This window comes from Heptranchias perlo, unplaced genomic scaffold (genome assembly GCF_035084215.1).
Source record: "Heptranchias perlo isolate sHepPer1 unplaced genomic scaffold, sHepPer1.hap1 HAP1_SCAFFOLD_559, whole genome shotgun sequence".
In the NCBI taxonomy this organism is placed as follows: domain Eukaryota; kingdom Metazoa; phylum Chordata; class Chondrichthyes; order Hexanchiformes; family Hexanchidae; genus Heptranchias; species Heptranchias perlo.
In genome coordinates, this window is record NW_027139580.1 from 6,805 (window position 1) to 28,822 (window position 22,018).

At 47.1% G+C, this 22,018-nt stretch overlaps 1 protein-coding gene across 1 annotated transcript; it reads left to right on the forward strand.

Annotated features, from left to right (window-relative positions):
• Positions 1-5,932: 5,932 nt before the first annotated feature.
• On the forward strand, positions 5,933-16,780 carry LOC137315680 (uncharacterized). The gene is made up of 3 exons (XM_067980189.1): positions 5,933-6,049; positions 11,899-12,588; positions 15,713-16,780. The coding sequence occupies exons 1-3, from the start codon at positions 5,933-5,935 to the stop codon at positions 16,775-16,777; spliced, it is 1,872 nt and encodes a 623-aa protein (XP_067836290.1). The 3' UTR covers positions 16,778-16,780.
• Positions 16,781-22,018: the final 5,238 nt, after the last annotated feature.

The window sequence follows — 22,018 nt, forward strand, 5'->3', positions numbered from 1 at the left end:
AAGTCACACACCATCCCGACTTGGAAATCTATCGCCGTTCCTTCATCGTCGCTGGGTCAAAATCCTGGAACTCCCTTCCTAACAGCACTGTGGGAGAACCTTCACCACACAGACTGCAGCAGTTCAAGAAGGCAGCTCACCACCACCTTCTCAAGGGCAATTAGGGATGGGCAATAAATGCTGGCCTCGCCAGCGACGCCCACATCCCATGAACGAATAAAAGAATATATATATATATAAAGGTATTCCTAATAAATAAAGGTAGGGCAACTAAAGCCAGAGCTCCCTGGATTACAAAAGAGATAGAGAGTAAGATGAAATGGAAATAAGGGGCCGTATGACAGATGTCAGGTTGATAATACAAGTTAGAACCAGGCAGAATATAGAAAGTTTAAAAGGAAATAAGAGGGGCAAAGAGAGAGTCTGAGAATAGACAGGTGGCCAACATAAAAGGGAATCCAAAAGACTTTTATAGGCATGTAAATAGTAAACGGGTAGTAAGAGGAGGGGTGGGGACAATTAAGATCCATAAAGGAGATCTACTCATGGAGGCAGAGGGGATGGCTGAGCTACTAAATGAGTACTTTGCATCTGTCTTTACCAAGGAAGAAGATGCTGCCAGAGTCTCAGTAAAGGACGATATAGTTAAGACACTGGATAGGCTAAAAATTGATGAAGAGGAGGTACTAGAAAGGCTGGCTGTACTTAAAGTAGATAAGTCACCTGGTTCGGATGGGATGCATCCTAGGTTGCTGAGGGAAGTAAGGGTGGAAATTGCGGAGGTACTGGTCATAATCTTCCAAACATCCTTAGATACAGGGGTGGTGCCAGAGGACTGGAGAATTGCAAATGTTACACCCTTGTTCAAAAAAGGGTGTAAAGATAAACCCAGCAACTACAGGCCAGTCAGTTTAACCTCAGTGGTGGGGAAACTTTTAGAAATCTTAATCCGGGACAAAATTAACAGTCACTTGAACAAGTGTGGATTAATTAAGGAAAGCCAACATGGATTTGTTAAAGGCAAATCATGTTTAACCAACTTGATTGAGTTTTTTGATGAGATAACAGAGAGGGTAGATGTGGAGTATATGGATTTTCAAAAGGCATTTGATAAAGTACCGCATGGTAGGCTTATCATAAAGATTGCGGCCCATGGAATAAAGGGGGCAGCAGCAACATGGATACAGAATTGGCTAAATACAGGAAACAGAGAATAGTGGTGAACAGTTGTTTTTCGGACTGGAGGGAGGTGTACAGTGGTGTTCCCCAGGGGTCAGTGCTGGGACCACTGCTTTTCTTGATATATATTAATGACTTGGACTTGAGTGTACAGGGCACAATTTCAAAATATGCAGATGATACAAAACTTGGAAGGGTAGTGAACAGTGAGGAGGATAGTGATAGACTTCAAGAGGACATAGACAGGCTGGTGGAATGGGCGGACACGTGGCAGATGAAATTTAATGCTGTAAAATGTGAGGTGATGCATTTTGGTAGGAAGAATGAGGAGAGGAAATATAAACTAGAGGGCACAACTCTAAAAGGGGTAGAGGGACAGAGAGATCAGGGGGTATATGTGCACCAATCGTTAAAGGTGGCAGGGCAGGTTGAGAAAGCGGTTAAAAAAGCATACGGGATCCTGGGCTTTATAAATAGAGGCATAGAGTACAAAAGCAAGGAAGTCACGATGAACCTTTATAAAACAACTGGAGTATTGTGTCCAGTTCTGGGCACCGTGCTTTAGGAAAGATGCAAAGGCCTTAGAGAGGGTGCAGAAGAGATTAAGTAGAATGATTCCAGGGTTGAGGGACTTTGGTTACGTGGATAGACTGGAGAAGCTGGGGTTGTGCTCCTTGGAACAGGGAAGGTTGCGAGGAGATTTGATCGAGGTATTCAAAATCATGAAGGGTCAAGAACCAGAGGACATGGATTTAAGGTGATTGGCAAATGAGCCAAAGGTGACATGAGGGAAAACTTTTTACACAGCGAGTGGTTGTGATCTGGAATGCACTGCCCGAGGGGGTGGTGGAGGCAGATTCAATCATGGCCTTCAAAAGGGAACTGGATAAGTACTTGAAAGGAAAAAATTTGAAGGGCTACAGAGATAGAGGGGAGTGGGACTAGCTGGGTTGGGCTTGCATAGAGCCGGCATGGACTTGATGGGCCAAATGGCCTCCTTCTGTGCTTTAACCTTTCTGTGATTCTATCAAGAAAAGCAGTGGCCCCAGCACTGACCCCTGGGGAACACCACTGTGCACCTCCCTCCAGTCCGAAAAACAACCGTTCACCACTACTCTCTGTTTCCTGTCACTGAGGCAATTTCCTATCCTTGTTGCTGCTGCCCCCTTTATTCTGCAATTTTGATGATAAGCCCATTATGCAGCACTTTATCAAACACCTTTTGAATGTCCAGTTTTTCTTTTTTTTTCAGTTGATGTGGTGTGTATAGAATTTCAATATAGAATACACCCAGTAGTGTAATGGCACCTCTATTGTTTCTTAACTCTAACCAAATAGATTCTGTCCTTGACCCCTCCAGGACATCCTCTCTCTCCAGCACTGCAATATTCTCCTTAATCAATGCTGCCACCACTCCCCCCCTCCTTTCTTCCCTTCCCTATCTTTCCTGATCACCTTGTAACCAGGAATATTTAGTACCCAATCCTGCCCTTTTTTGAGCCAAAACTCCATTATAATAAAATCATAGAATCTTATCCAGTTCCCTTTTGAAGGCCATGATTGAATCTGCCTCCACCACCCCCTCAGGCAGTACATTCCAGATCATAACCACTCGCTGTGTAAAAAAGTTTTTCCTCATATCACCTTTGGTTCTTTTGCCAATCACCTTAAATCGATGTCCTCTGATCCTTGACCCTTCCGCCAATGGGAACAGTTTCTCTCTATTTACTCTGTCTATTTTGAATCATGTCGCCACTGCATCATATTCCCATGTGGCTATTTGCACCTGCAGCTCACCAACCTTATTTACCACACTTCGTGTGTTTACACACATGCCCTGTAAACCAGTCTTAGACCTTCTCTTATTCTCGCTTAGTCTGATCCCAGCTAAGACTGTACTATTTCTTACTCTAGTGTCTCTTTGTGCACCTTGTTTCTCCTTTCCAATGCTACATCCTGGTGCCCATCCCCCTGCCAAATTAGTTTAAACCCTCCCCCACAGCACTAGTGAACCTCCCCGTGAGGACATTGGTCTCGGCTCTGTTGAGGTGCAACCCATCCGACTTGACCATAAACACCTAGGGACATCATTTGCTGAGGCCCTTGTGTTAGATGCACCTGAGTACTGGTGCCATTCAATGGTGATCACTGAACATTCCAATAAACAACAAACAACATCCGCAATATAACAGAACCCAGACTCTGTCATCAAAAGGTTTTTAAACTAGGCCAAGGATCATAATGTTTAATAAATTTGTTTATTCCAGTGTTCAATGCAAAAGCTCCTCTCTACAGTGCCAGTGTAGCTCTAGCTGGTGCCAGTGTAGCTCTGCCCTGTGCCAGTGTGGCTCTGCCCAGTGCCAGTGTAGCTTTGCCTGGTGCCAGTGTAGTTCTGCCCAGTGTCAATGTGGATCTGCCTGGCGAGGGTCGTTCTGCCCAGTGCCAGTGTGGCTCTGTCCGTGCCAATGTACCTCTGCCCGATGCCAGTGTAGCTCTGCCCTGTGCCAGTGTGGCTCTGCCCGGTGCCAATGTGGCTCTGTCCGGTGCCAGTGTGGCTCTGCCCAGTGCCAGTGTGGGTCTGCCCGGTGCCAGTGTAGCTCTGCCCTGCGAGGGTTGTTCTTTGCCATGTGTAATGAATATCCTTTATACTCTGCAGGGCCATTACAAAGAATCTTTCCTGGAGAATGTTCCGGAGGATATGACCCAACAACAGGACTTCGACAACACGATGAGCCCAAGTTCAGATCCTCCATCTGCCTCTCAGGGCGGCGCGATGCCCGTCAGGACCCAGCTGTGCCAACTCCTGTAGCCAGGAGTTTTCTCTGCCTGAATGTCATTCATTCGACAGGGTATTTTTTAGACAAGGTGTTGATTGATTTCTAGTGTGTTGGAGCCCTGGAGTTTCACTGAATTTACTTTGTGCTACTGCAGTATCTCAGGCTGTGTGTTGTCCTATTCACCGTGTGTTCATTGGTTCTAGAGACTCCTATCAGTAGGATAACTCACTCAGCGTTATCGTTGGACTCTCACTCTCCCCTCAGTAACTTACTCATTCTGAAGGAGAAGCTGGCTTATTTTTCATGTTGCACACCCCGAATTCTTGAGTATCCCCGAGTTCTCGACTATCCCAAATTCTCGAGTATCCCCGAGTTCTCGAGTATCCCGAATTCTCGAGTATCCATGTGTAAATGCCATTGTGGGCACTTTGCCTGTATGAATGGAAGATGGACACAGAATGCCTACTCGAGTATGTGTGAGGAGCAGTGAGCCCTTTATTAGAGTCAGGCCTTGTTTTATTTCAAACAGTACCATACTCGGAGTGGTGGTGTTATTTTTGTGAATTACCCACTTGTTCTCAGAATGTTCCCAAATTCCATTGGCCCTTTCTGCTCTCTGCCAGCTCCCTCACTTGTGTCCCACCCAGACTCTGGCCACTGGGGCAATTCCCATGGGGCAACCATCAGTTGCAGAGTCTGAGGTAACCATTTACATCCAGGCGGACCTCCTGTGAAATCTAGCAGCAGCTGTGCTGTTTGTTGCAGGAACTCCTTGCTCTCCCATTCCACACCAGGAAAGATAAAGAATTCGCAATCTACAGGAGAGTCAAATTATTATTCATTGTACAAAAAAGAATATTGGTCACTCTTCAAATCGAGACTCAATCTTCATCTCTATTCCAACTCATTCTTTGTTAAAACCTCAAAAAAATGGGCCTCCTCACCTACATCAATCTCTCCTACAATCTACTGGCACCTAATCCCTGATTTACATCATCATCTTTCCAGCTCTTTTCAACCCTGCTGCTGTCCTTGGTGAGCCTCGGCCCTCAGCCAGGCTCCATCAATTAAAAAAAATGCAAAATCAAGTACCTACTCTGATCTGCAGTGTCTGAGTGTGGGGTGAGTGACACTGGGAGAGTCATCATCTGAAAAATTATTCCTGGTGCAATTCTCACCTGTCCACATGCTCAGTCTATGATCAGTGGATGATTCCTGGTCAATCCTCATGTAATTCAGTACATTCCTGCTCTTAGAAACGGTTTTGCAAAATAACAGAGATAACATAATGGAAGTAGAATAAAAGGGACATAACGAACAGAAGGATAGAAACAGAATCCATATGGATTGATATAAAGGACAAGAAGGGATTTATCACAAGAATACAAGAGTAAGGAAGTCTTGCTGCAATTGTACAGGGCTTTGGTGAGACCTCACCTGGAGTACTGTGTACAGTTTTGGTCTCCTTATCTAAGGAAGGATATACTTGCCTTAAAGCTGGTGCAATGAAGGTTCACTAGATTAATTCATGGGATGAGAGGGTTGTGCTATGAGGAGAGGTTGAGTAGAATGGGCCGATACTCTCTGGAGTTTAGAAGACTGAGAGGTGATCTCATTGAAACATGTAAGATTCTGAGGGAGCTTGACAGGGTGATAGATTTCTGGACTCTGGGGGAATCAAGGGATATGGGGATCAGGCGGGAAAGTGGAGTTGAGGTCGAAGATCAGCCATGATCTGATTGAATGGTGGAGCAGGATTGAGGGGCAGTATGGCCTACTCCTGCTTCCTATGTTCTTATGTTCTTATCACGCTAATAGGGGCACACTAAAGACCACCGAATAGTGGAAGGGAGGTGGAGGGTAAAATATGTGGGTAAATCTATGAGCTGAGTAAACAGCATTGAATAATAATCATGGGAGATTTCAACTACCCCCAAATAAACTGGTGAGAAGAGGTAGATGAAGGGGTACAGGGAATGGAGTTTTTACAATGTGTGCAGGACTGTTTTCTTACCCAGTATGTCAAAAGCCCAACAAGAGAGGAATCACTGCTGGATTTGGTAATGGGAAATGAACCAGAACAGATAAAAAAGGTAAGAGTAGGGGAATACCTAGGCAATAGCGATCAAAACATAATAAGGTTTAAGATAAAGATTGAGAAGGACATAAATAAGACAAAGACTTATAAATAAATTGCAATAAAGCTGATTTTAAGGGGATAAGAATGGAATTATGGAAAATAAACTGGAAAAATGTATTGAAAAAGAAATAGAACAGCAGTGGGAAACATTTAAAATGGTGATCAACAGAGTCCAGGGGAAATATATCCCACTAAAAGACAAGAACAAACTAACCATTAATGACACACCATGGATAAATAAAGAAATAAGGGCAAAATTGGAACTGAAGAAAAAGGCATTCACTAAATACATAGACAGCAAAGGAGAGGATGACAAAAAGAAATTTAAAAAGTTCAGGAAAGAAGTAAAAAAAAAATTAGGAAAGCAAAGAGAAACTACAAAATTAAATGATCAAGGAATATAAAAAGAGATAATAAAGTATTCTACAGACAAATCAATAACAAAATAAAAATCAGGGTCGAGAGGTCCACCAAGGGATACACACAATAAACTCACAGGTAATGACAGTGAAATGGAAGAAATATTAAGGAATTACTTTGCCTCAGTATTTACCAGGGAGACTAACATGGTGGGCAGGAGATTAGAAGAAGAGATTAAAAAAGATATAAATACATTTAAGATAGGAAGGGGGGGAAGATAATTGATAAACTAATCAAACTTAGAGAGGATAAATCCCCTGGTCCGGATGGATTGTATCCGTGAATATTAAAAGAAGTTTGGGAAGAGATAGCAGAGGCTCGATCACATATATATAAAATTAATTAGAAAAGGGAATAGTGCCAGAGGACTGGCAGGCAGCTAATGTGATTCCTATATTTAAAAAGGGAGATAGAACAAGTCCAGGGAATTATAGACCAATTAGCTTAACGTCAGTGATGGGAAAGATAATGGAATCTTTACTCAAAGATGTAATAGAAAAACATCTAGAAACCAAAAATATAATAAAGACTAGTCAGCATGGGTTTCAAAAGGGAAGGTCATGTTTGACCAACCTTATTGAATTCTTTGAAGGAGTAATAGAAAGGATAGACAAGGGTAATGTAGTAGATGTAATATATTTGGATTTTCTAAAGGCCTTCGATAAGCTACCGCATTGTAGACTCATGGCTAAGGTCAGAGCATGCGGAGTCAGGGGACAGGTAGCAGAATGGATAGCAAGCTGGCTACAAAACAGAAAACAGAGAGTGGGTGTTAAAGGTATTTACTCAGACTGGCAAAAGGTGGGAAATGGTGTTCCACGAGGATCGGTGCTGGGACCACTGTTGCTCACCATTTACGTAAATGACTTGGACTCGGGAATCGGAAATAAAATTTCAAAATTTGCGGATGACACTAAATTGAGGGGTATAGTTAATACCGAGGAAAACGGCGACAAAATACAGGAAGGCATTAATAAACTTGCAGAATGGATGTGTAATTGGCAAAGCAGCTTGGATACAGAATTGACTAAGGGAGAGGAAACAGAGAGTAGTGGTGAATGGTTGTTTTTCGGACTGGAGGGAGGTGTACAGTGGTGTTCCTCAGGGGTCAGTACTAGGACCACTGCTTTTCTTGATATATATTAATCACTTGGACTTGGGTGTACAGGGCACAATTTCAAAATTTGTAGATGACACAAAACTTGGAAGTGTAGTGAACAGTGAGGAGGATAGTGATAGACTTCAAGAGGATATAGACAGGCTGGTGGAATGGGCGGACACGTGGCAGATGAAATTTAATGCTGGGAAGTACGAGGTGATACATAGGAAGCATGAGGAGACGAAATATAAACCAAAAGGCACAATTCTAAAAGGGGCACAGGAACAGAGAGATCTGGGGGTATATGTTTTTTTTTTATTCGTTCATGGGATGTGGGCGTCGCTGGCGAGGCCGGCATTTATTGCCCATCCCTAATTGCCCTTGAGAAGGTGGTGGTGAGCTGCCTTCTTGAACCACTGCAGTCTGGGTGGTGAAGGTTCTCCCACAGTGCTGTTAGGAAGGGAGTTCCAGGATTTTGACCCAGCGATGATGAAGGAACGGCGATATATTTCCAAGTCGGGATGGTGTGTGACTTGGAGGGGAACGTGCAGGTGATGTTGTTCCCATGTGCCTGCTGCTCTTGTCCTTCTAGGTGGTAGAGGTCGTGGGTTTGGGAGGTGCTGTCGAAGAAGCCTTGGCGAGTTGCTGCAGTGCATCCTGTGGATGGTACACACTGCAGCCACGGTGTGCCGGTGGTGAATGGAGTGAATGTTTAGGGTGGTGGATGGGGTGCCAATCAAGCGGGCTGCTTTGTCCTGGATGGTGTCGAGCTCCTTGAATGTTGTTGGAGCTGCACTCATCCAGGCAAGTGGAGAGTATTCCATCACACTCCTGACTTGTGCCTTATAGATGGTGGAAAGGCTTTGGGGAGTCAGCAGGTGAGTCACTCGTCGCAGAATACCCAGCCTCTGACCTGCTCTTGGAGCCACAGTATTTATATGGCTGGTCCAGTTAAGTTTCTGGTCATTGGTGACCCCCAGGATGTTGATGGTGGGGGATTCGGTGATGGTAATGCCATTGAATGTCCAGGGGAGGTGGTTAGAATCTCTCTTGTTGGAGATGGTCATTGCCTGGCACTTGTTTGGTGCGAATGTTACTTGCCACTTATGAGCCCAATCCTGGATGTTGTCCAGCTGTTGCTGCATGAGGGCACAGACTGCTTCATTATCTGAGGGGTTGCGAATGGAACTGAACACTATGCAATCATCAGAGAACATCCCCACTTCTGACCTTATGATGGAGGGAAGGTCATTGTTGAAGCAGCTGAAGATGGTTGGGCCTAGGACACTGCCCTGAGGAACTCCTGCAGCAATGTCCTGGGGCTGAGATGATTGGCCTCCAACAACTACTACCATCTTCCTTTGTGCTCGGTATGACTCCAGCCACTGGAGAGTTTTCCCCCTGATTCCCATTGACTTCAATTTTACGAGGGTTCCTTGGTGCCACACTCGGTCAAATGCTGCCTTGATGTCAAGGGCAGTCACTCTCACCTCACCTCTGGAATTCAGCTCTTTTGTCCATGTTTGGACCAAGGCTATAATGAGGTCTGGAGCCGAGTGGTCCTGGTGGAACCCAAACTGAGCATCGGTGAGCAGCTTATTGGTGAGTAAGTGCCGCTTGATAGCACTGTTGACGACACCTTCCATCACTTTGCTGATGATTGAGAGTAGACTGATGGGGCGGTAATTGGCCGGATTGGATTTGTCCTGCTTTTTGTGGACAGGACATACCTGGGCAATTTTCCACATTGTTGGGTAGATGCCAATATTGTAGCTGTACTGGAACAGCTCGGCTAGAGGCGTGGCTAGTTCTGGAGTACAAGTCTTCAGCACTACAGCTGGGATGTTGTTGGGGCCCATAGCCTTTGCTGTATCCAGTGCACTCAGCCGTTTCTTGATATCACGTGGAGTGAATCGAATTGGCTGAAGACTGGCTTCTGTGATGGTGGGGATATCGGGAGGAGGCCGAGATGGATCATCCACTCGGCACTTCTGGCTGAAGATGGTTGCAAACGCTTCAGCCTTGTCTTTTGCACTCACGTGCTGGACTCCGCCATCATTGAGGATGGGGATGTTTGCAGAGCCTCCTCCTCCCGTTAGTTGTTTAATTGTCCACCACCATTCATGACTGGATGTGGAAGGACTGCAGAGCTTCGATCTGATCCGTTGGTTGTGGAATCGCTTAGCTCTGTCTATCGCATGTTGCTTCCGCTGTTTAGCATGCATGTAATCCTGCGTTGTAGCTTCACCAGTTTGGCAGCTCGTTGTTAGGTACGCCTGGTGCTGCTCCTGGCATGCTCTTCTACATTCCTCATTGAACCAGGGTTGATCCTCTGGCTTGTTGGTAATGGTAGAGTGAGGAATATGCCGGGCCATGAGGTTTCAGATTGTGCTGCAATACAAAGCTGCTGCTGATGGCCCACAGTGCCTCATGGATGCCCAGTTTTGAGCTGCTAGATCTGTCCTGAATCTATCCCATTTAGCACGGTGGTAGTGCCACACAACACGTTGGATGGTGTCCTCAGTACGAAGATGGGACTTTGTCTCCACAAGGACTGTGCGGTGGTCACTCCTACCAATACTGTCATGGACAGATGCATCTGCGACAGGTAGATTGGTGAGGACGAGGTCAAGTAGGTTTTTCCCTTGTGTTGGTTCGCTCACCACCTGCCACAGGCCCAGTCTGGCAGCTATGTCCTTCAGGACTCGGCCAGCTCCGTCAGTAGCTACCATATGTGCACAAATCGCTGAACGTGGCTAGACAGGTTGAGAAAGCGGTTAAAAAAGTATACAGGATCCTGGGCTTTATAAATAGAGGCATAGAGTACAAAAGCAAGGAGGTTATGATGAACCTTTATAAAACACTGGTTCGGTCACAGCTGGAGTATGTGAAGGCCTTAGAGAGGGTGCAGAAGAGATTTACTAAAATAGTTCCAGGGATGAGGGACTTAAGTTTCGTGGATAGACTGGAGAAGCTGGGGTTGTTCTCCTCGGAACAGAGAAGGTTGAGTGGAGATTTGATCGAGGTGTTTAAAATCATGAAGGGTCTAGACAGAGTAGATAGAGAGAAACTGTTCCCATTGGTGGAAGGGTCAAGAACCAGAGGACATAGATTTAAGGTGATTGGCCAAAGAATGAAAGGTGATATTAGGAATTTTTTTTTACACAGCAGTAGTTAAGATCTGGAATGCACTGCCCGAGGGGGTGGTGGAGGCAGATTCAATCATGGCTTTTGAAAGGGAACTGGATAAGTACTTGAAAGGAAAAAGTTTGCAGGGCTATGGGGTTAGGTCAGGGGAGTGGGACTAGCTGGATTGGTCTTGCAGAGAGTCGGCACCGAATGGCCTCCTTCCATGCTGTAACCTTTCTATGATTCTATAATTCTAAATTAATTTTGTTTTTGATAAGTGTGAGGTGGTAAATTTTTGTAGGAAGAATAAGTGGGCTAAATAATGTTTGGAAAATAAGAGTCTAAATAGGATAGATGAGCAGAGGGATTGGGGGGCTAAAGATACACAAATCACTAAAAGTAGTGACTCAGGTTAATAAGGCCATAAAAAAGCAAACCAAGCACTGGGGTTCATTTCCAGAGGGATGGAATTGAAAAGCAGAAACGTTATGGTAAACTTGGTTAGTCCACACTTGGAGTACTGTGAACAGTTCTAGTCTCCATATTATAGAAAAGATATAGAGGCACTGGAGAAGGTGCAAAACAGATTTCCTAGAATTATACAAGAACTGAAAGGTTATAACTATCAGGAAAGATTGAACAGGCTGGGGATCTTTTCTCTAGAAAAGAGAAGACTGAGGGGTAACCAGATAGAGATCTTTAAGATTATGAAAGGGTTTGATAGGGCAGACGTAGAGAAGATGTTTCCACTTGATGGGCAGAACAGAACGAGGGGGCCATAAATATAAGAAAGTCACTAATAAATCCAAAAGGGAATTCAGGAGAAACTTCTTTACCCAGAGAGTGGTGAGAATGTGGAACTCGATACCACAAGGAGTAGTTGAGGCGAATAACATAAATACATTTAAGGGGAAGCTCGATAAGCACATGAGGGAGAAAGGAATAGAAGGATATGCTGATAGGGTGAGAGGAAGTAGAGAGGGAGGAGGCTCGAGTGGAGCATAAACACTGGCATGGACCAGTTGGGCCGAATGGCCTGTTTCTGTGCTGTAAATTCGATGTAAAATGTTTTCCTTCTTGGGGGAAATGATGAGTAAAGTACAGAGGAAGTGGGTGTGTGTTTGTAAATAATCTCAGACTTCAGCTTCTCATAGCATCAGCCCCCAGTCCCCCAGATCTCCAGTCCCCCAGATCTCCAGTCCTCCAGTCCCCCAGTCCTCCAGTCCCCCAAAGCTCCAGTCCCTCAGTTCTTCAGTCCCCCAGAGCTCCAGTCCCCCAGGTCCCCAGTCCCCCAGTCCTCCAGCCCCCCAGAGCTCCAGTTTCCCAGTCCTTCAGTCCTCAAGTCTCCCAGTTCTCCAGTCCCCCAGGTCCCCAGTCCCCCAGTCCTCCAGCCCCCCAGAGCTCCAGTTTCCCAGTCCTTCAGTCCTCAAGTCTCCCAGTTCTCCAGGCCCCCAGAGCTCCAGTCTCCCAGTCTCCCAGGCCCCAGTCCCCCAGAGCTCCAGGCCCCCAGTCCCCCAGAGCTCCAGTCCTCCAGTCCTCCAGTCTCCCAGTCCTCCAGTCCCCCAGTCCCCCAGTCTCCCAGTCCTCCAGAGCTCCAGTCCCCCAGTCTCCCAGTCTCCCAGTCCCCCAGTCTCCCAGTCCCCCAGAGCTCCAGTCCCCCAGTCTCCCAGTCTCCCAGTCCCCCAGAGCTCCAGTCCCCCAGTCTCCCAGTCCCCCAGAGCTCCAGTCCCCCAGTCCCCCAGTCTCCCAGTCCTCCAGAGCTCCAGTCCCCCAGTCCCCCAGAGCTCCAGTCCCCCAGAGCTCCAGTCCCCCACTCCCCCAGAGCTCCAGACCCTAGTCCATCAGTCCTTCAGTCCCAAATCTTCAGTCCTTGAGTCTCAGCACCACTTTCCCAGTTCTCAGTCTCAATCCCTTAGTCCCAATCCTTCAGTTACACATTCCCTCAGTCACAAAGTCCATCAGTCACACAGTCCGTCTGTCACACAGTCCCTCAGTCACACTGTCCCTCAGTCTAACAGCCCGTCTGTCAGACAGTCCCACAGTCAAACAGTCCGTCAGTCACACAGTCTCTCAGTCACACAATCCCTCACCTCAGAATCCGTCAATCAAACAGTTCGTCAGTCACACAGTCCATCTGCCACTCAGTGCCTCAGTCACAATGTCGCTCAGTCACACAGTCCCTCAGTCACACAGTCCATCTGTCACACAGTCCCTCAATCACACAGTTCCTCAATCACACAGTCCCTCAGTCACACAGTCCCTCAGTCACACAGTCCATCTGTCACACAGTCCCTCAGCCACACAGTCAAACAGTCTCTCAGTCACACAATCCCTCACCTCAGAATCCGTCAATCAAACAGTTCGTCAGTCACACAGTCCATCTGCCACTCAATGCCTCAGTCACAATGTCGCTCAGTCACACAGTCCCTCAGTCACACAGTCCCTCAGTCACACGGTCCCTCAGTCACACGGTCCCTCAGTCACACTGTCCATCTGTCACACAGTCCCTCAGTCACACAGTCCCTCAGTCACACGGTCCCTCAGTCACACAATCCCTCAGTCACACAGTCCCTCAATCACACAGTCTGTCTGTCACACAGTCCCACAATCACACAGACCCTCAATCACACAATCCCTCAATCACACAGTCCCTCAATCACACAGTCCGTCTGTCACACAGTCCCTCAATCACACAGACCCTCAATCACACAATCCCTCAATCACACAGTCCCTCAATCACACAGTCTGTCTGTCACACAGTCCCTCAGTCACACAGTACATCTGCCACACAGTCCCTCAGTCACACAGTCCCTCAATCACACAGTCCCTCAGTTACACAGTCCCTCAATCGCACAGTCCCTCAATCACACAGTCCCTCAATCACACAGTCTGTCTGTCACACAGTCCCTCAATCACACAGTCCCTCAGTCACACAGTACATCTGCCATACAGTCCCTCAATCACACAGTCCCTCAATCACACAGTCCCTCAATCACACAGTCCCTCAGTCACACAGTCCCTCAATCACACAGTCCCTCAGTCACACAGTCCCTCAATCACACAGTCCCTCAATCACACAGTCCCTCAGTCACACAGTCCCTCAATCACACAGTCCCTCAGTCACACAGTCCCTCAGTCACACAGTCCATCTGTCACACAGTCCCTCAGCCACACAGTCAAACAGTCCCTCAGTCAAACAGTCCCTCAGTCACACAGTCCCTCAGTCACACGGTCCCTCAGTCACACGGTCCCTCAGTCACACGGTCCCTCAGTCACACTGTCCATCTGTCACACAGTCCCTGAATCACACAGTCCCTCAATCACACAGTCCCTCAGTCACACGGTCCCTCAGTCACACGGTCCCTCAGTCACACGGTCCCTCAGTCACACTGTCCATCTGTCACACAGTCCCTGAATCACACAGTCCCTCAATCACACAGTCCCTCAGTCACACAGTCCCTCAATCACACAGTCCCTCAGTCACACAGTCCCTCAATCACACAGTCCCTCAATCACACAGTCCCTCAATCACACAGTCCCTCAATCACACAGTCCCTCAGTCACAGTCCCTCAGTCACACAGTCCCTCAATCACACAGTCCCTCAATCACACAGTCCCTCAATCACACAGTCCCTCAGTCACACAGTCCCTCAATCACACAGTCCCTCAGTCACACAGTCCCTCAATCACACAGTCCCTCAGTCACACAGTCCCTCAGTCACACAGTCCCTCAATCACACAGTCCCTCAGTCACACAGTCCCTCAGTCACACAGTCCCTCAGCCACACAGTCAAACAGTCCCTCAGTCACACGGTCCCTCAGTCATATTGTCCATCTGTCACACTGTCCATCTGTCACACAGTCCCTCAGTCACACGGTCCCTCAGTCACACAGTCCCTCAGTCACACAGTCCCTGAATCACACAGTCCCTCAGTCCCTCTCGCTAAGTCCTAGTGCCTCAGTCCCAGTTCCTGTCCCTCAGTCCCATTCTCAGTCCCTCAGTCCCATTCTCATTCCTTCAGACCCTGTCCCTCAGACTCTGACTCTCAGCCCCTATCCCTTATTGTCAGACCTCCTTCTCAGACCCTTAGTCCCTGTCCTCAGTCACTCAGTCCCTCAATCACACTCCCTCAGTCCCTGTCCCTCAGTCCCCGTCCCTTATTCTCACTCCATCATTCTCAGTCCCTCTCCATCAGTCCCCGTCCCTCATTCCCAGTCCCCCATTCCCAGTCCCCCATTCCCAGTCCCTCACTCATCATCTCTCATTTCCTCATTCCCAGTCCCTTATCACTCTATCCTCCAGTCCCAGTGCCTCATTCCCAGTCCCTCTATCTCTCTGCCACTCTATCCCCCATTCCCTCTCCCTCATTCCCAGTCACTTTATCCTCCAGTCCTCCAGTCCCTCATTCCCAGTCCCTCTATCTCTCTGCCACTATATCCCCCATTCCCTGTCCCTCATTCCCAGTCCCTCTATTTCTCTGTCACTCTAACCTCCAGTCCAAGTCCCGCATTTGCAGTCCCGCTATCTCATTGTTGCTCGATCCCCCATTCCCTGTCCATCATTCCCAGTCCCTCTATCTCTCTGTCGGTCTATCCCCCAGTCCCTGTCCCTCATTCCCAGTCCCTCTATCTCTCTGTCGGTCTATCCCCCATTCCCTGTCCATCATTCCCAGTCCCTCTATCTCTCTGTCGGTCTATCCCCCAGTCCCTGTCCCTCATTCCCAGTCCCTCAATCTCTCTATCACTCTATCCCCCAGTCCCTGTCCCTCATTTACAGTCCCTTTATCTCTCTGTCACTCTATCCCCCATTCCCTGTCCCTCTTTCCCAGTCCCTCTATCTCTCTGTTGCTCTCTCCCCAGTCTACCAGGTCTTAATTCCCAGTCCCTCTATCTCTCCGTCACTCTGTCCCCCAGTCCTCCTGTCCCTCATTCCCCATCCCTCTACCTCTCTGTCCCTCTAGCCCCTAGTCCTTCATTCCCAGTCCTTCTTTCCCTCTGTCACTCTATCCCCCAGTCCCTGTCCCTCATTCGCAGTCCCTCTATCTCTCTGTCTCACTATCCCCCAATCCCTGTCCCTCATTCTCAGTCCCTCTATCTCTCTGTCTCACTATCCCTCAGTCCTTCAGTCCCTCATTCCCGGTCCCTCTATCACTATATCCACCAGTCCTCCAGTTCTTCATTCCCATTCCCTCTATCTCTCTGTCCCTCTATCCCCAAGTCCCTAATCCTCTTTCCCAGTCCCTCTATCACTCTGTCCCCCAGTCCCTGTCCCTCATTCCCAGTCCGTCTATCTCTCTAACACTCTGTCCCCCAGTCCCTGTCCCTCATTCCCAGTCCCTCTATCTCTCTATCACTCTATCCCCCAGTCCACCAGTCCTCATTCCCCGTCCCTCTACCTCTCTGTCCCTCCAGCCCCCAGTCCTTCATTCCCAGTCCCTCTTTCCCTCTGTCACTCTATCCCCGAGTCCTCCTGTCGCTCATTCCCAGTCCCTCTATCTCTCTGTCACTCTGTCCCCCGGTCCCTGTCCCTCATTCCCAGTCCCTCTATCTCTCTGTCACTTTATCCTCCAGTCCTCCAGTCCCTCATTCCCAGTCCCTCTATCTCTCTGTCGCTCTGTCCCCCAGTCCCTGTCCCTCATTCCCCATCCCTCTATTTCTCTTTCACTCTATCCTCCAGTCCCTGTCTCTCATTCCCAGTCCCTCTATCTCTCTATCACTCAATCCTCCAGTCCCTGTCCCTCATTCCCAGTCCCTCTATCTCTCTGTCACTCTGTCCCCCAGTCCCTGTCCCTCATTCCCAGTCCCTCTATCCCTCTGACACTCTTTCCCCCAGTCCCTGTCTCTCATTCCCATTCCCTCTATCTCTCTGTCGCTCTATCCCCCAGTCCCTGTCCCTCATTCCCAGTCCCTCGATCTCTCTGTCGCTCCAACCCTCATTCCCTGCCCCTCATTCCCAGTCCCTCTATCTCTCTATCACCCTATCCCCCAGTCCCTGTCCTTCAATCCCAGTCCCTCCACCTCTCTGTCTCATGATCCCTCAGTCCTCCAGTCCCTCATTCCCGGTCCCTCTATCACAATATCCTCCAGTCCTCCAGTTCCTCATTCCCATTACCTCCACCTCTCTGTCCCTCTATCCCCAAGTCCCTATTCCTCACTCCCAGTCCCTCTATCTCTCTATCACTCTATCCCCCAGTCCACCAGTCCTCATTCCCAGTCCCTCTAACTCTCTATCCCTCTAGCCCCCAGTCCTTCATTCCCAGTCCCTCTATCTCTCTGTCACTCTATCCCCCAGTCCCTGTCCCTCATTCCCAGTCCCTCCATCTCTCTGTCACTCTATCCCCCAGTCCCTGTCCCTCATTCCCAGTCCCTCCATCTCTCTGTCACTCTATCCCCCAGTCCCTGTCCCTCATTCCCAGTCCCTCTATCTCTCTGTCACTCTATCCCCCAGTCCTCCTGTCCCTCATTCCCAGTCCCTCTATCTCTCTGTCACTCTATCCTCCAGTCCCTGTCCCTCATTCTCAGTCCCTCCATCTCTCTGTCACTCTATCCTCCAGTCCCTGTCCCTCATTCCCAGTCCCTCTATCTCTCTGTCACTCTATCCTCCAGTCCCAGTCCCTCATTCCCAGTCCCTCCATCTCTCTGTCACTCTATCCTCCAGTCCCTGTCCCTCATTCCCAGTCCCTCTATCTCTCTGTCACTCTATCCTCCAGTCCCTGTCCCTCATTCCCAGTCCCTCTATCTCTCTGTCACTCTATCCTCCAGTCCCTGTCCCTCATTCCCAGTCCCTCCATCTCTCTGTCACTCTATCCTCCAGTCCCTGTCCCTCATTCCCAGTCCCTCCATCTCTCTGTCACTCTATCCTCCAGTCCCTGTCCCTCATTCCCAGTCCCTCCATCTCTCTGTCACTCTATCCTCCAGTCCCTGTCCCTCATTCCCAGTCCCTCCATCTCTCTGTCACTCTATCCTCCAGTCCCTGTCCCTCATTCCCAGTCCCTCTATCTCTCTATCCCCCAGTTCCCAGTTTATAAGAGTTTTATTCTTGGAGGCATCTGGAGAAGGTTTTGATTTTTTTTTTGCATTTTGGAGCTGTCTGTAAATCTGCCTTTCAAACGGAAACAATCTTCTCGTTTGTTGGGCCTTTAGAATCCTCATTCCTTCACCTCCATTAGGACCAGGTGATATAGAGACTACTTATTAATTCTCTTTATGAACAAATAAACGGACACATCGTGTGCTCATGAGACTGAGGCAGGAGCACTCAGAAGCAGAGTACTGATGGGGTCTGATCGGCTCCTCTCCTCCACTCGCACTCTGCACAGTGCCCATGGTGAAGCCTGTGTTAATGGCTCCCAATCGCTCATTCCCTCTCTTCGTTCTGCGGATAGGACCGCTCGATTCCTGGGTAAGGCCGCTGTTCTCAGTCGTTGCTCATTCGTGTCTTTTTGTTTGTTGCACTCTGGATGTTGCCGATCTTTATCGCGAAAGGTGTGCCCCATCTAACCATCCCAGAGTCCAATCACTTACCCATCCGAGTCTCCCACTCGCTCCCGCTCTGCTCCCAGGGTCTGTCTGGTTTAACCGACCTTCCTCTCGCTCAACGACCTATATCATTGGAAATAATGCCAGCTATCTTATTCTATTTAATCATCTGTACCATTTGAAGTGTGAAAATAAAACTTAAAGTGTGAACTTCAATCGATGTTTACAGATAATGTGGAACTAAATGAGTTCCTGTTAAAGCTCACTTCACTTCCCGTCTCTTATTGGCACCCGCAGTCCCTGTTCACTTTTATCGCTCTTTCAAACCACTCAAAAATAGTTTCGTTTTGGTGGCTGGAAACAGCCATCAGACTGTAACGATGTGAAGAGGTGGTTTGCGGAGCTGAGGGGCACTCTCTGACTGGATCTGTCCTCTTACTGATTTAATAATTGACGGTGGGTGTGGACTGCTGCAATATGTGGGCTCTTCCCCATTACAGGGAGAAAGGGACATCGCCCAATGTGTAGAAACCAAGTGAAAACAGTCAGTCTGCAAAGAGAAATTAACCAGCCGCTGAAACACACACAGACAGACTGGGAGAATCAATCAATCACAGAGTCAATCAATCACTGGGAGTCAATCAATCAATCACAGAGTCAATCAATCACTGGGAGTCAATCAATCAATCACAGAGTCAATCAATCACTGGGAGTCAATCAATCACAGAGTCAATCAATCACTGGGAGTCAATCAATCACAGAGTCAATCAATCACTGGGAGAATCAATCAATCAATCACAGAGTCAATCAATCACTGGGAGAATCAATCAATCAATCACAGAGTCAATCAATCACTGGGAGAATCAATCAATCAATCACAGAGTCAATCAATCACTGGGAGAATCAATCAATCAATCACAGAGTCAATCAATCAATCACTGGGAGAATCAATCAATCAATCACTGAGAGTCAATCAATCAATCACTAAGAGACAATCAATCAATCACTGAGAGACAATCAATCACTGGGAGAATCAATCGATCAATCACTGAGAGTCAATCAATCAATCACTGGGAGAATCAATCAATCACTGAGAGTCAATCCATCAATCACTGAGAGTCAATCAATCAATCACTGAGAGGGTCAATCAATCAATGACTGAGAGCGTCAATCAATCAATCACTGAGAGGGTCAATCAATCAATCACTGAGAGGGTCAATCAATCAATCACTGAGAGGGTCAATCAATCAATCACTGAGAGGGTCAATCCATCAATCACTGAGAGTCAATCTATCAATCACTGAGAGGGTCAATCAATCAATCACTGAGAGGGTCAATCCATCAATCACTGAGAGTCAATCCATCAATCACTGAGAGTCAATCAATCAATCACTGAGAGGGTCAATCAATCAATCACTGAGAGGGTCAATCCATCAATCACTGAGAGTCAATCAATCAATCACTGAGAGCATCAATCAATCAATCACTGAGAGCGTCAATCAATCAATCACTGAGAGGGTCAATCAATCAATCACTGAGAGCGTCAATCAATCAATCACTGAGAGCGTCAATCAATCAATCACTGAGAGTCAATCAATCAATGACTGGGAATCAATCAATCAATGACTGGGAGTCAATCCATCAATCACTGAGGGTTAATCCATCAATCACTGGGAGTCAATCAATCAATCAATCACTGGGAGTCAATCAATCAATGACTGGGAGTCAATCAATCAATCACTGGGAGTCAATCAATCAATGACTAGGAGTCAATCAATCAATGACTGGGAGTCAATCCATCAATCACTGAGGGTTAATCCATCAATCACTGGGAGTCAATCAATCAATCAATCACTGGGAGTCAATCTATCAATCACCGGGAGTCAATCAATCAATCACTGGGAGTCAATCTATCAATCACTGAGAGTCAATCAATGAATGACTGGGAGTCAATCAATCAATCACCGAGAATCAATCAATCAATCACTGGGAGAGTCAATCCATCAATCACTGGGAGAATCAATCAATCAACCACTGAGAGTCAATCAATCAAGGGGGTGATCTTATTGAAGTCTATAAAATAATGAGGGGCATAGATAAGGTAGATAGTCAAAATCTTTTCCCAAATGTAGGGGAGTCTATAACGAGGGGACATAGATTTAAGGTGAGAGGGGAGAGATACAAAAGGGTCCAGAGGGGCAATTTTTTCACTCAAAGGGTGGTGAGTGTCTGGAACGAGCTGCCAGAGGCAGTAGTAGAGGCGGGTACAATTTTGTCTTTTAAAAAGCATTTGGACAGTTAAGTGGGTAAGATGGGTATAGAGGGATATGGGCCAAGTGCAGGCAATTGGGACTAGCTTAGTGGTATAAACTGGGCGACATGGACATGTTGGGCCGAAGGGCCTGTTTCCATGTTGTAACTTCTATGATTCTATGAATCACTGGGAGTCAATCAATCAATCACTGGGAGAGTCAATCAATCAATTATTGAGAGTCAATCAATCAATCACCGAGAGACAATCCATCAATCACTGAGAGTCAATCAATCAATCACTGAGAGGGTCAATCATTCAATCACTGAGAGGGTCAATCCATCAATCACTGAGAGTCAATCTATCAATCACTGAGAGTCAATCCATCAATCACTGAGACCGTCAATCAATCAATGACTGAGAGCGTCAATCAATCAATGACTGAGAGCGTCAATCAATCAATCACTGAGAGGGTCAATCAATCAATCACTGGGAGAGTCAATCAATCAATCACCGAGATTCAATCAATCAATCACTGAGAGGGTCAATCAATCAATCACTGAGAGGGTCAATCCATCAATCACTGAGAGTCAATCTATCAATCACTGAGAGTCAATCCATCAATCACTGAGAGCGTCAATCAATCAATCACTGAGAGCATCAATCAATCAATCACTGAGAGCGTCAATCAATCAATCACTGAGAGGGTCAATCAATCAATCACTGAGAGCGTCAATCAATCAATCACTGAGAGCGTCAATCAATCAATCACTGAGAGTCAATCAATCAATGACTGGGAATCAATCAATCAATGACTGGGAGTCAATCCATCAATCACTGAGGGTTAATCCATCAATCACTGGGAGTCAATCAATCAATCAATCACTGGGAGTCAATCAATCAATGACTGGGAGTCAATCAATCAATCACTGGGAGTCAATCAATCAATGACTAGGAGTCAATCAATCAATGACTGGGAGTCAATCCATCAATCACTGAGGGTTAATCCATCAATCACTGGGAGTCAATCAATCAATCAATCACTGGGAGTCAATCTATCAATCACCGGGAGTCAATCAATCAATCACTGGGAGTCAATCTATCAATCACTGAGAGTCAATCAATGAATGACTGGGAGTCAATCAATCAATCACCGAGAATCAATCAATCAATCACTGGGAGAGTCAATCCATCAATCACTGGGAGAATCAATCAATCAACCACTGAGAGTCAATCAATCAAGGGGGTGATCTTATTGAAGTCTATAAAATAATGAGGGGCATAGATAAGGTAGATAGTCAAAATCTTTTCCCAAATGTAGGGGAGTCTATAACGAGGGGACATAGATTTAAGGTGAGAGGGGAGAGATACAAAAGGGTCCAGAGGGGCAATTTTTTCACTCAAAGGGTGGTGAGTGTCTGGAACGAGCTGCCAGAGGCAGTAGTAGAGGCGGGTACAATTTTGTCTTTTAAAAAGCATTTGGACAGTTAAGTGGGTAAGATGGGTATAGAGGGATATGGGCCAAGTGCAGGCAATTGGGACTA

Coding starts and splice junctions, on each gene's coding strand:
- LOC137315680 (XM_067980189.1), top strand. CDS start 5,933: ATGGAGTTTTTACAATGTGTGCAGGACTGTTTTCTTACCCAGTATGTC. Junction 6,050..11,898: donor AACCAGAACAGATAAAAAAG/GTAAGAGTAGGG, acceptor AGCTTCTCATAG/CATCAGCCCCCAGTCCCCCA. Junction 12,589..15,712: donor CTCCAGACCCTAGTCCATCA/GTCCTTCAGTCC, acceptor TCTAGCCCCTAG/TCCTTCATTCCCAGTCCTTC.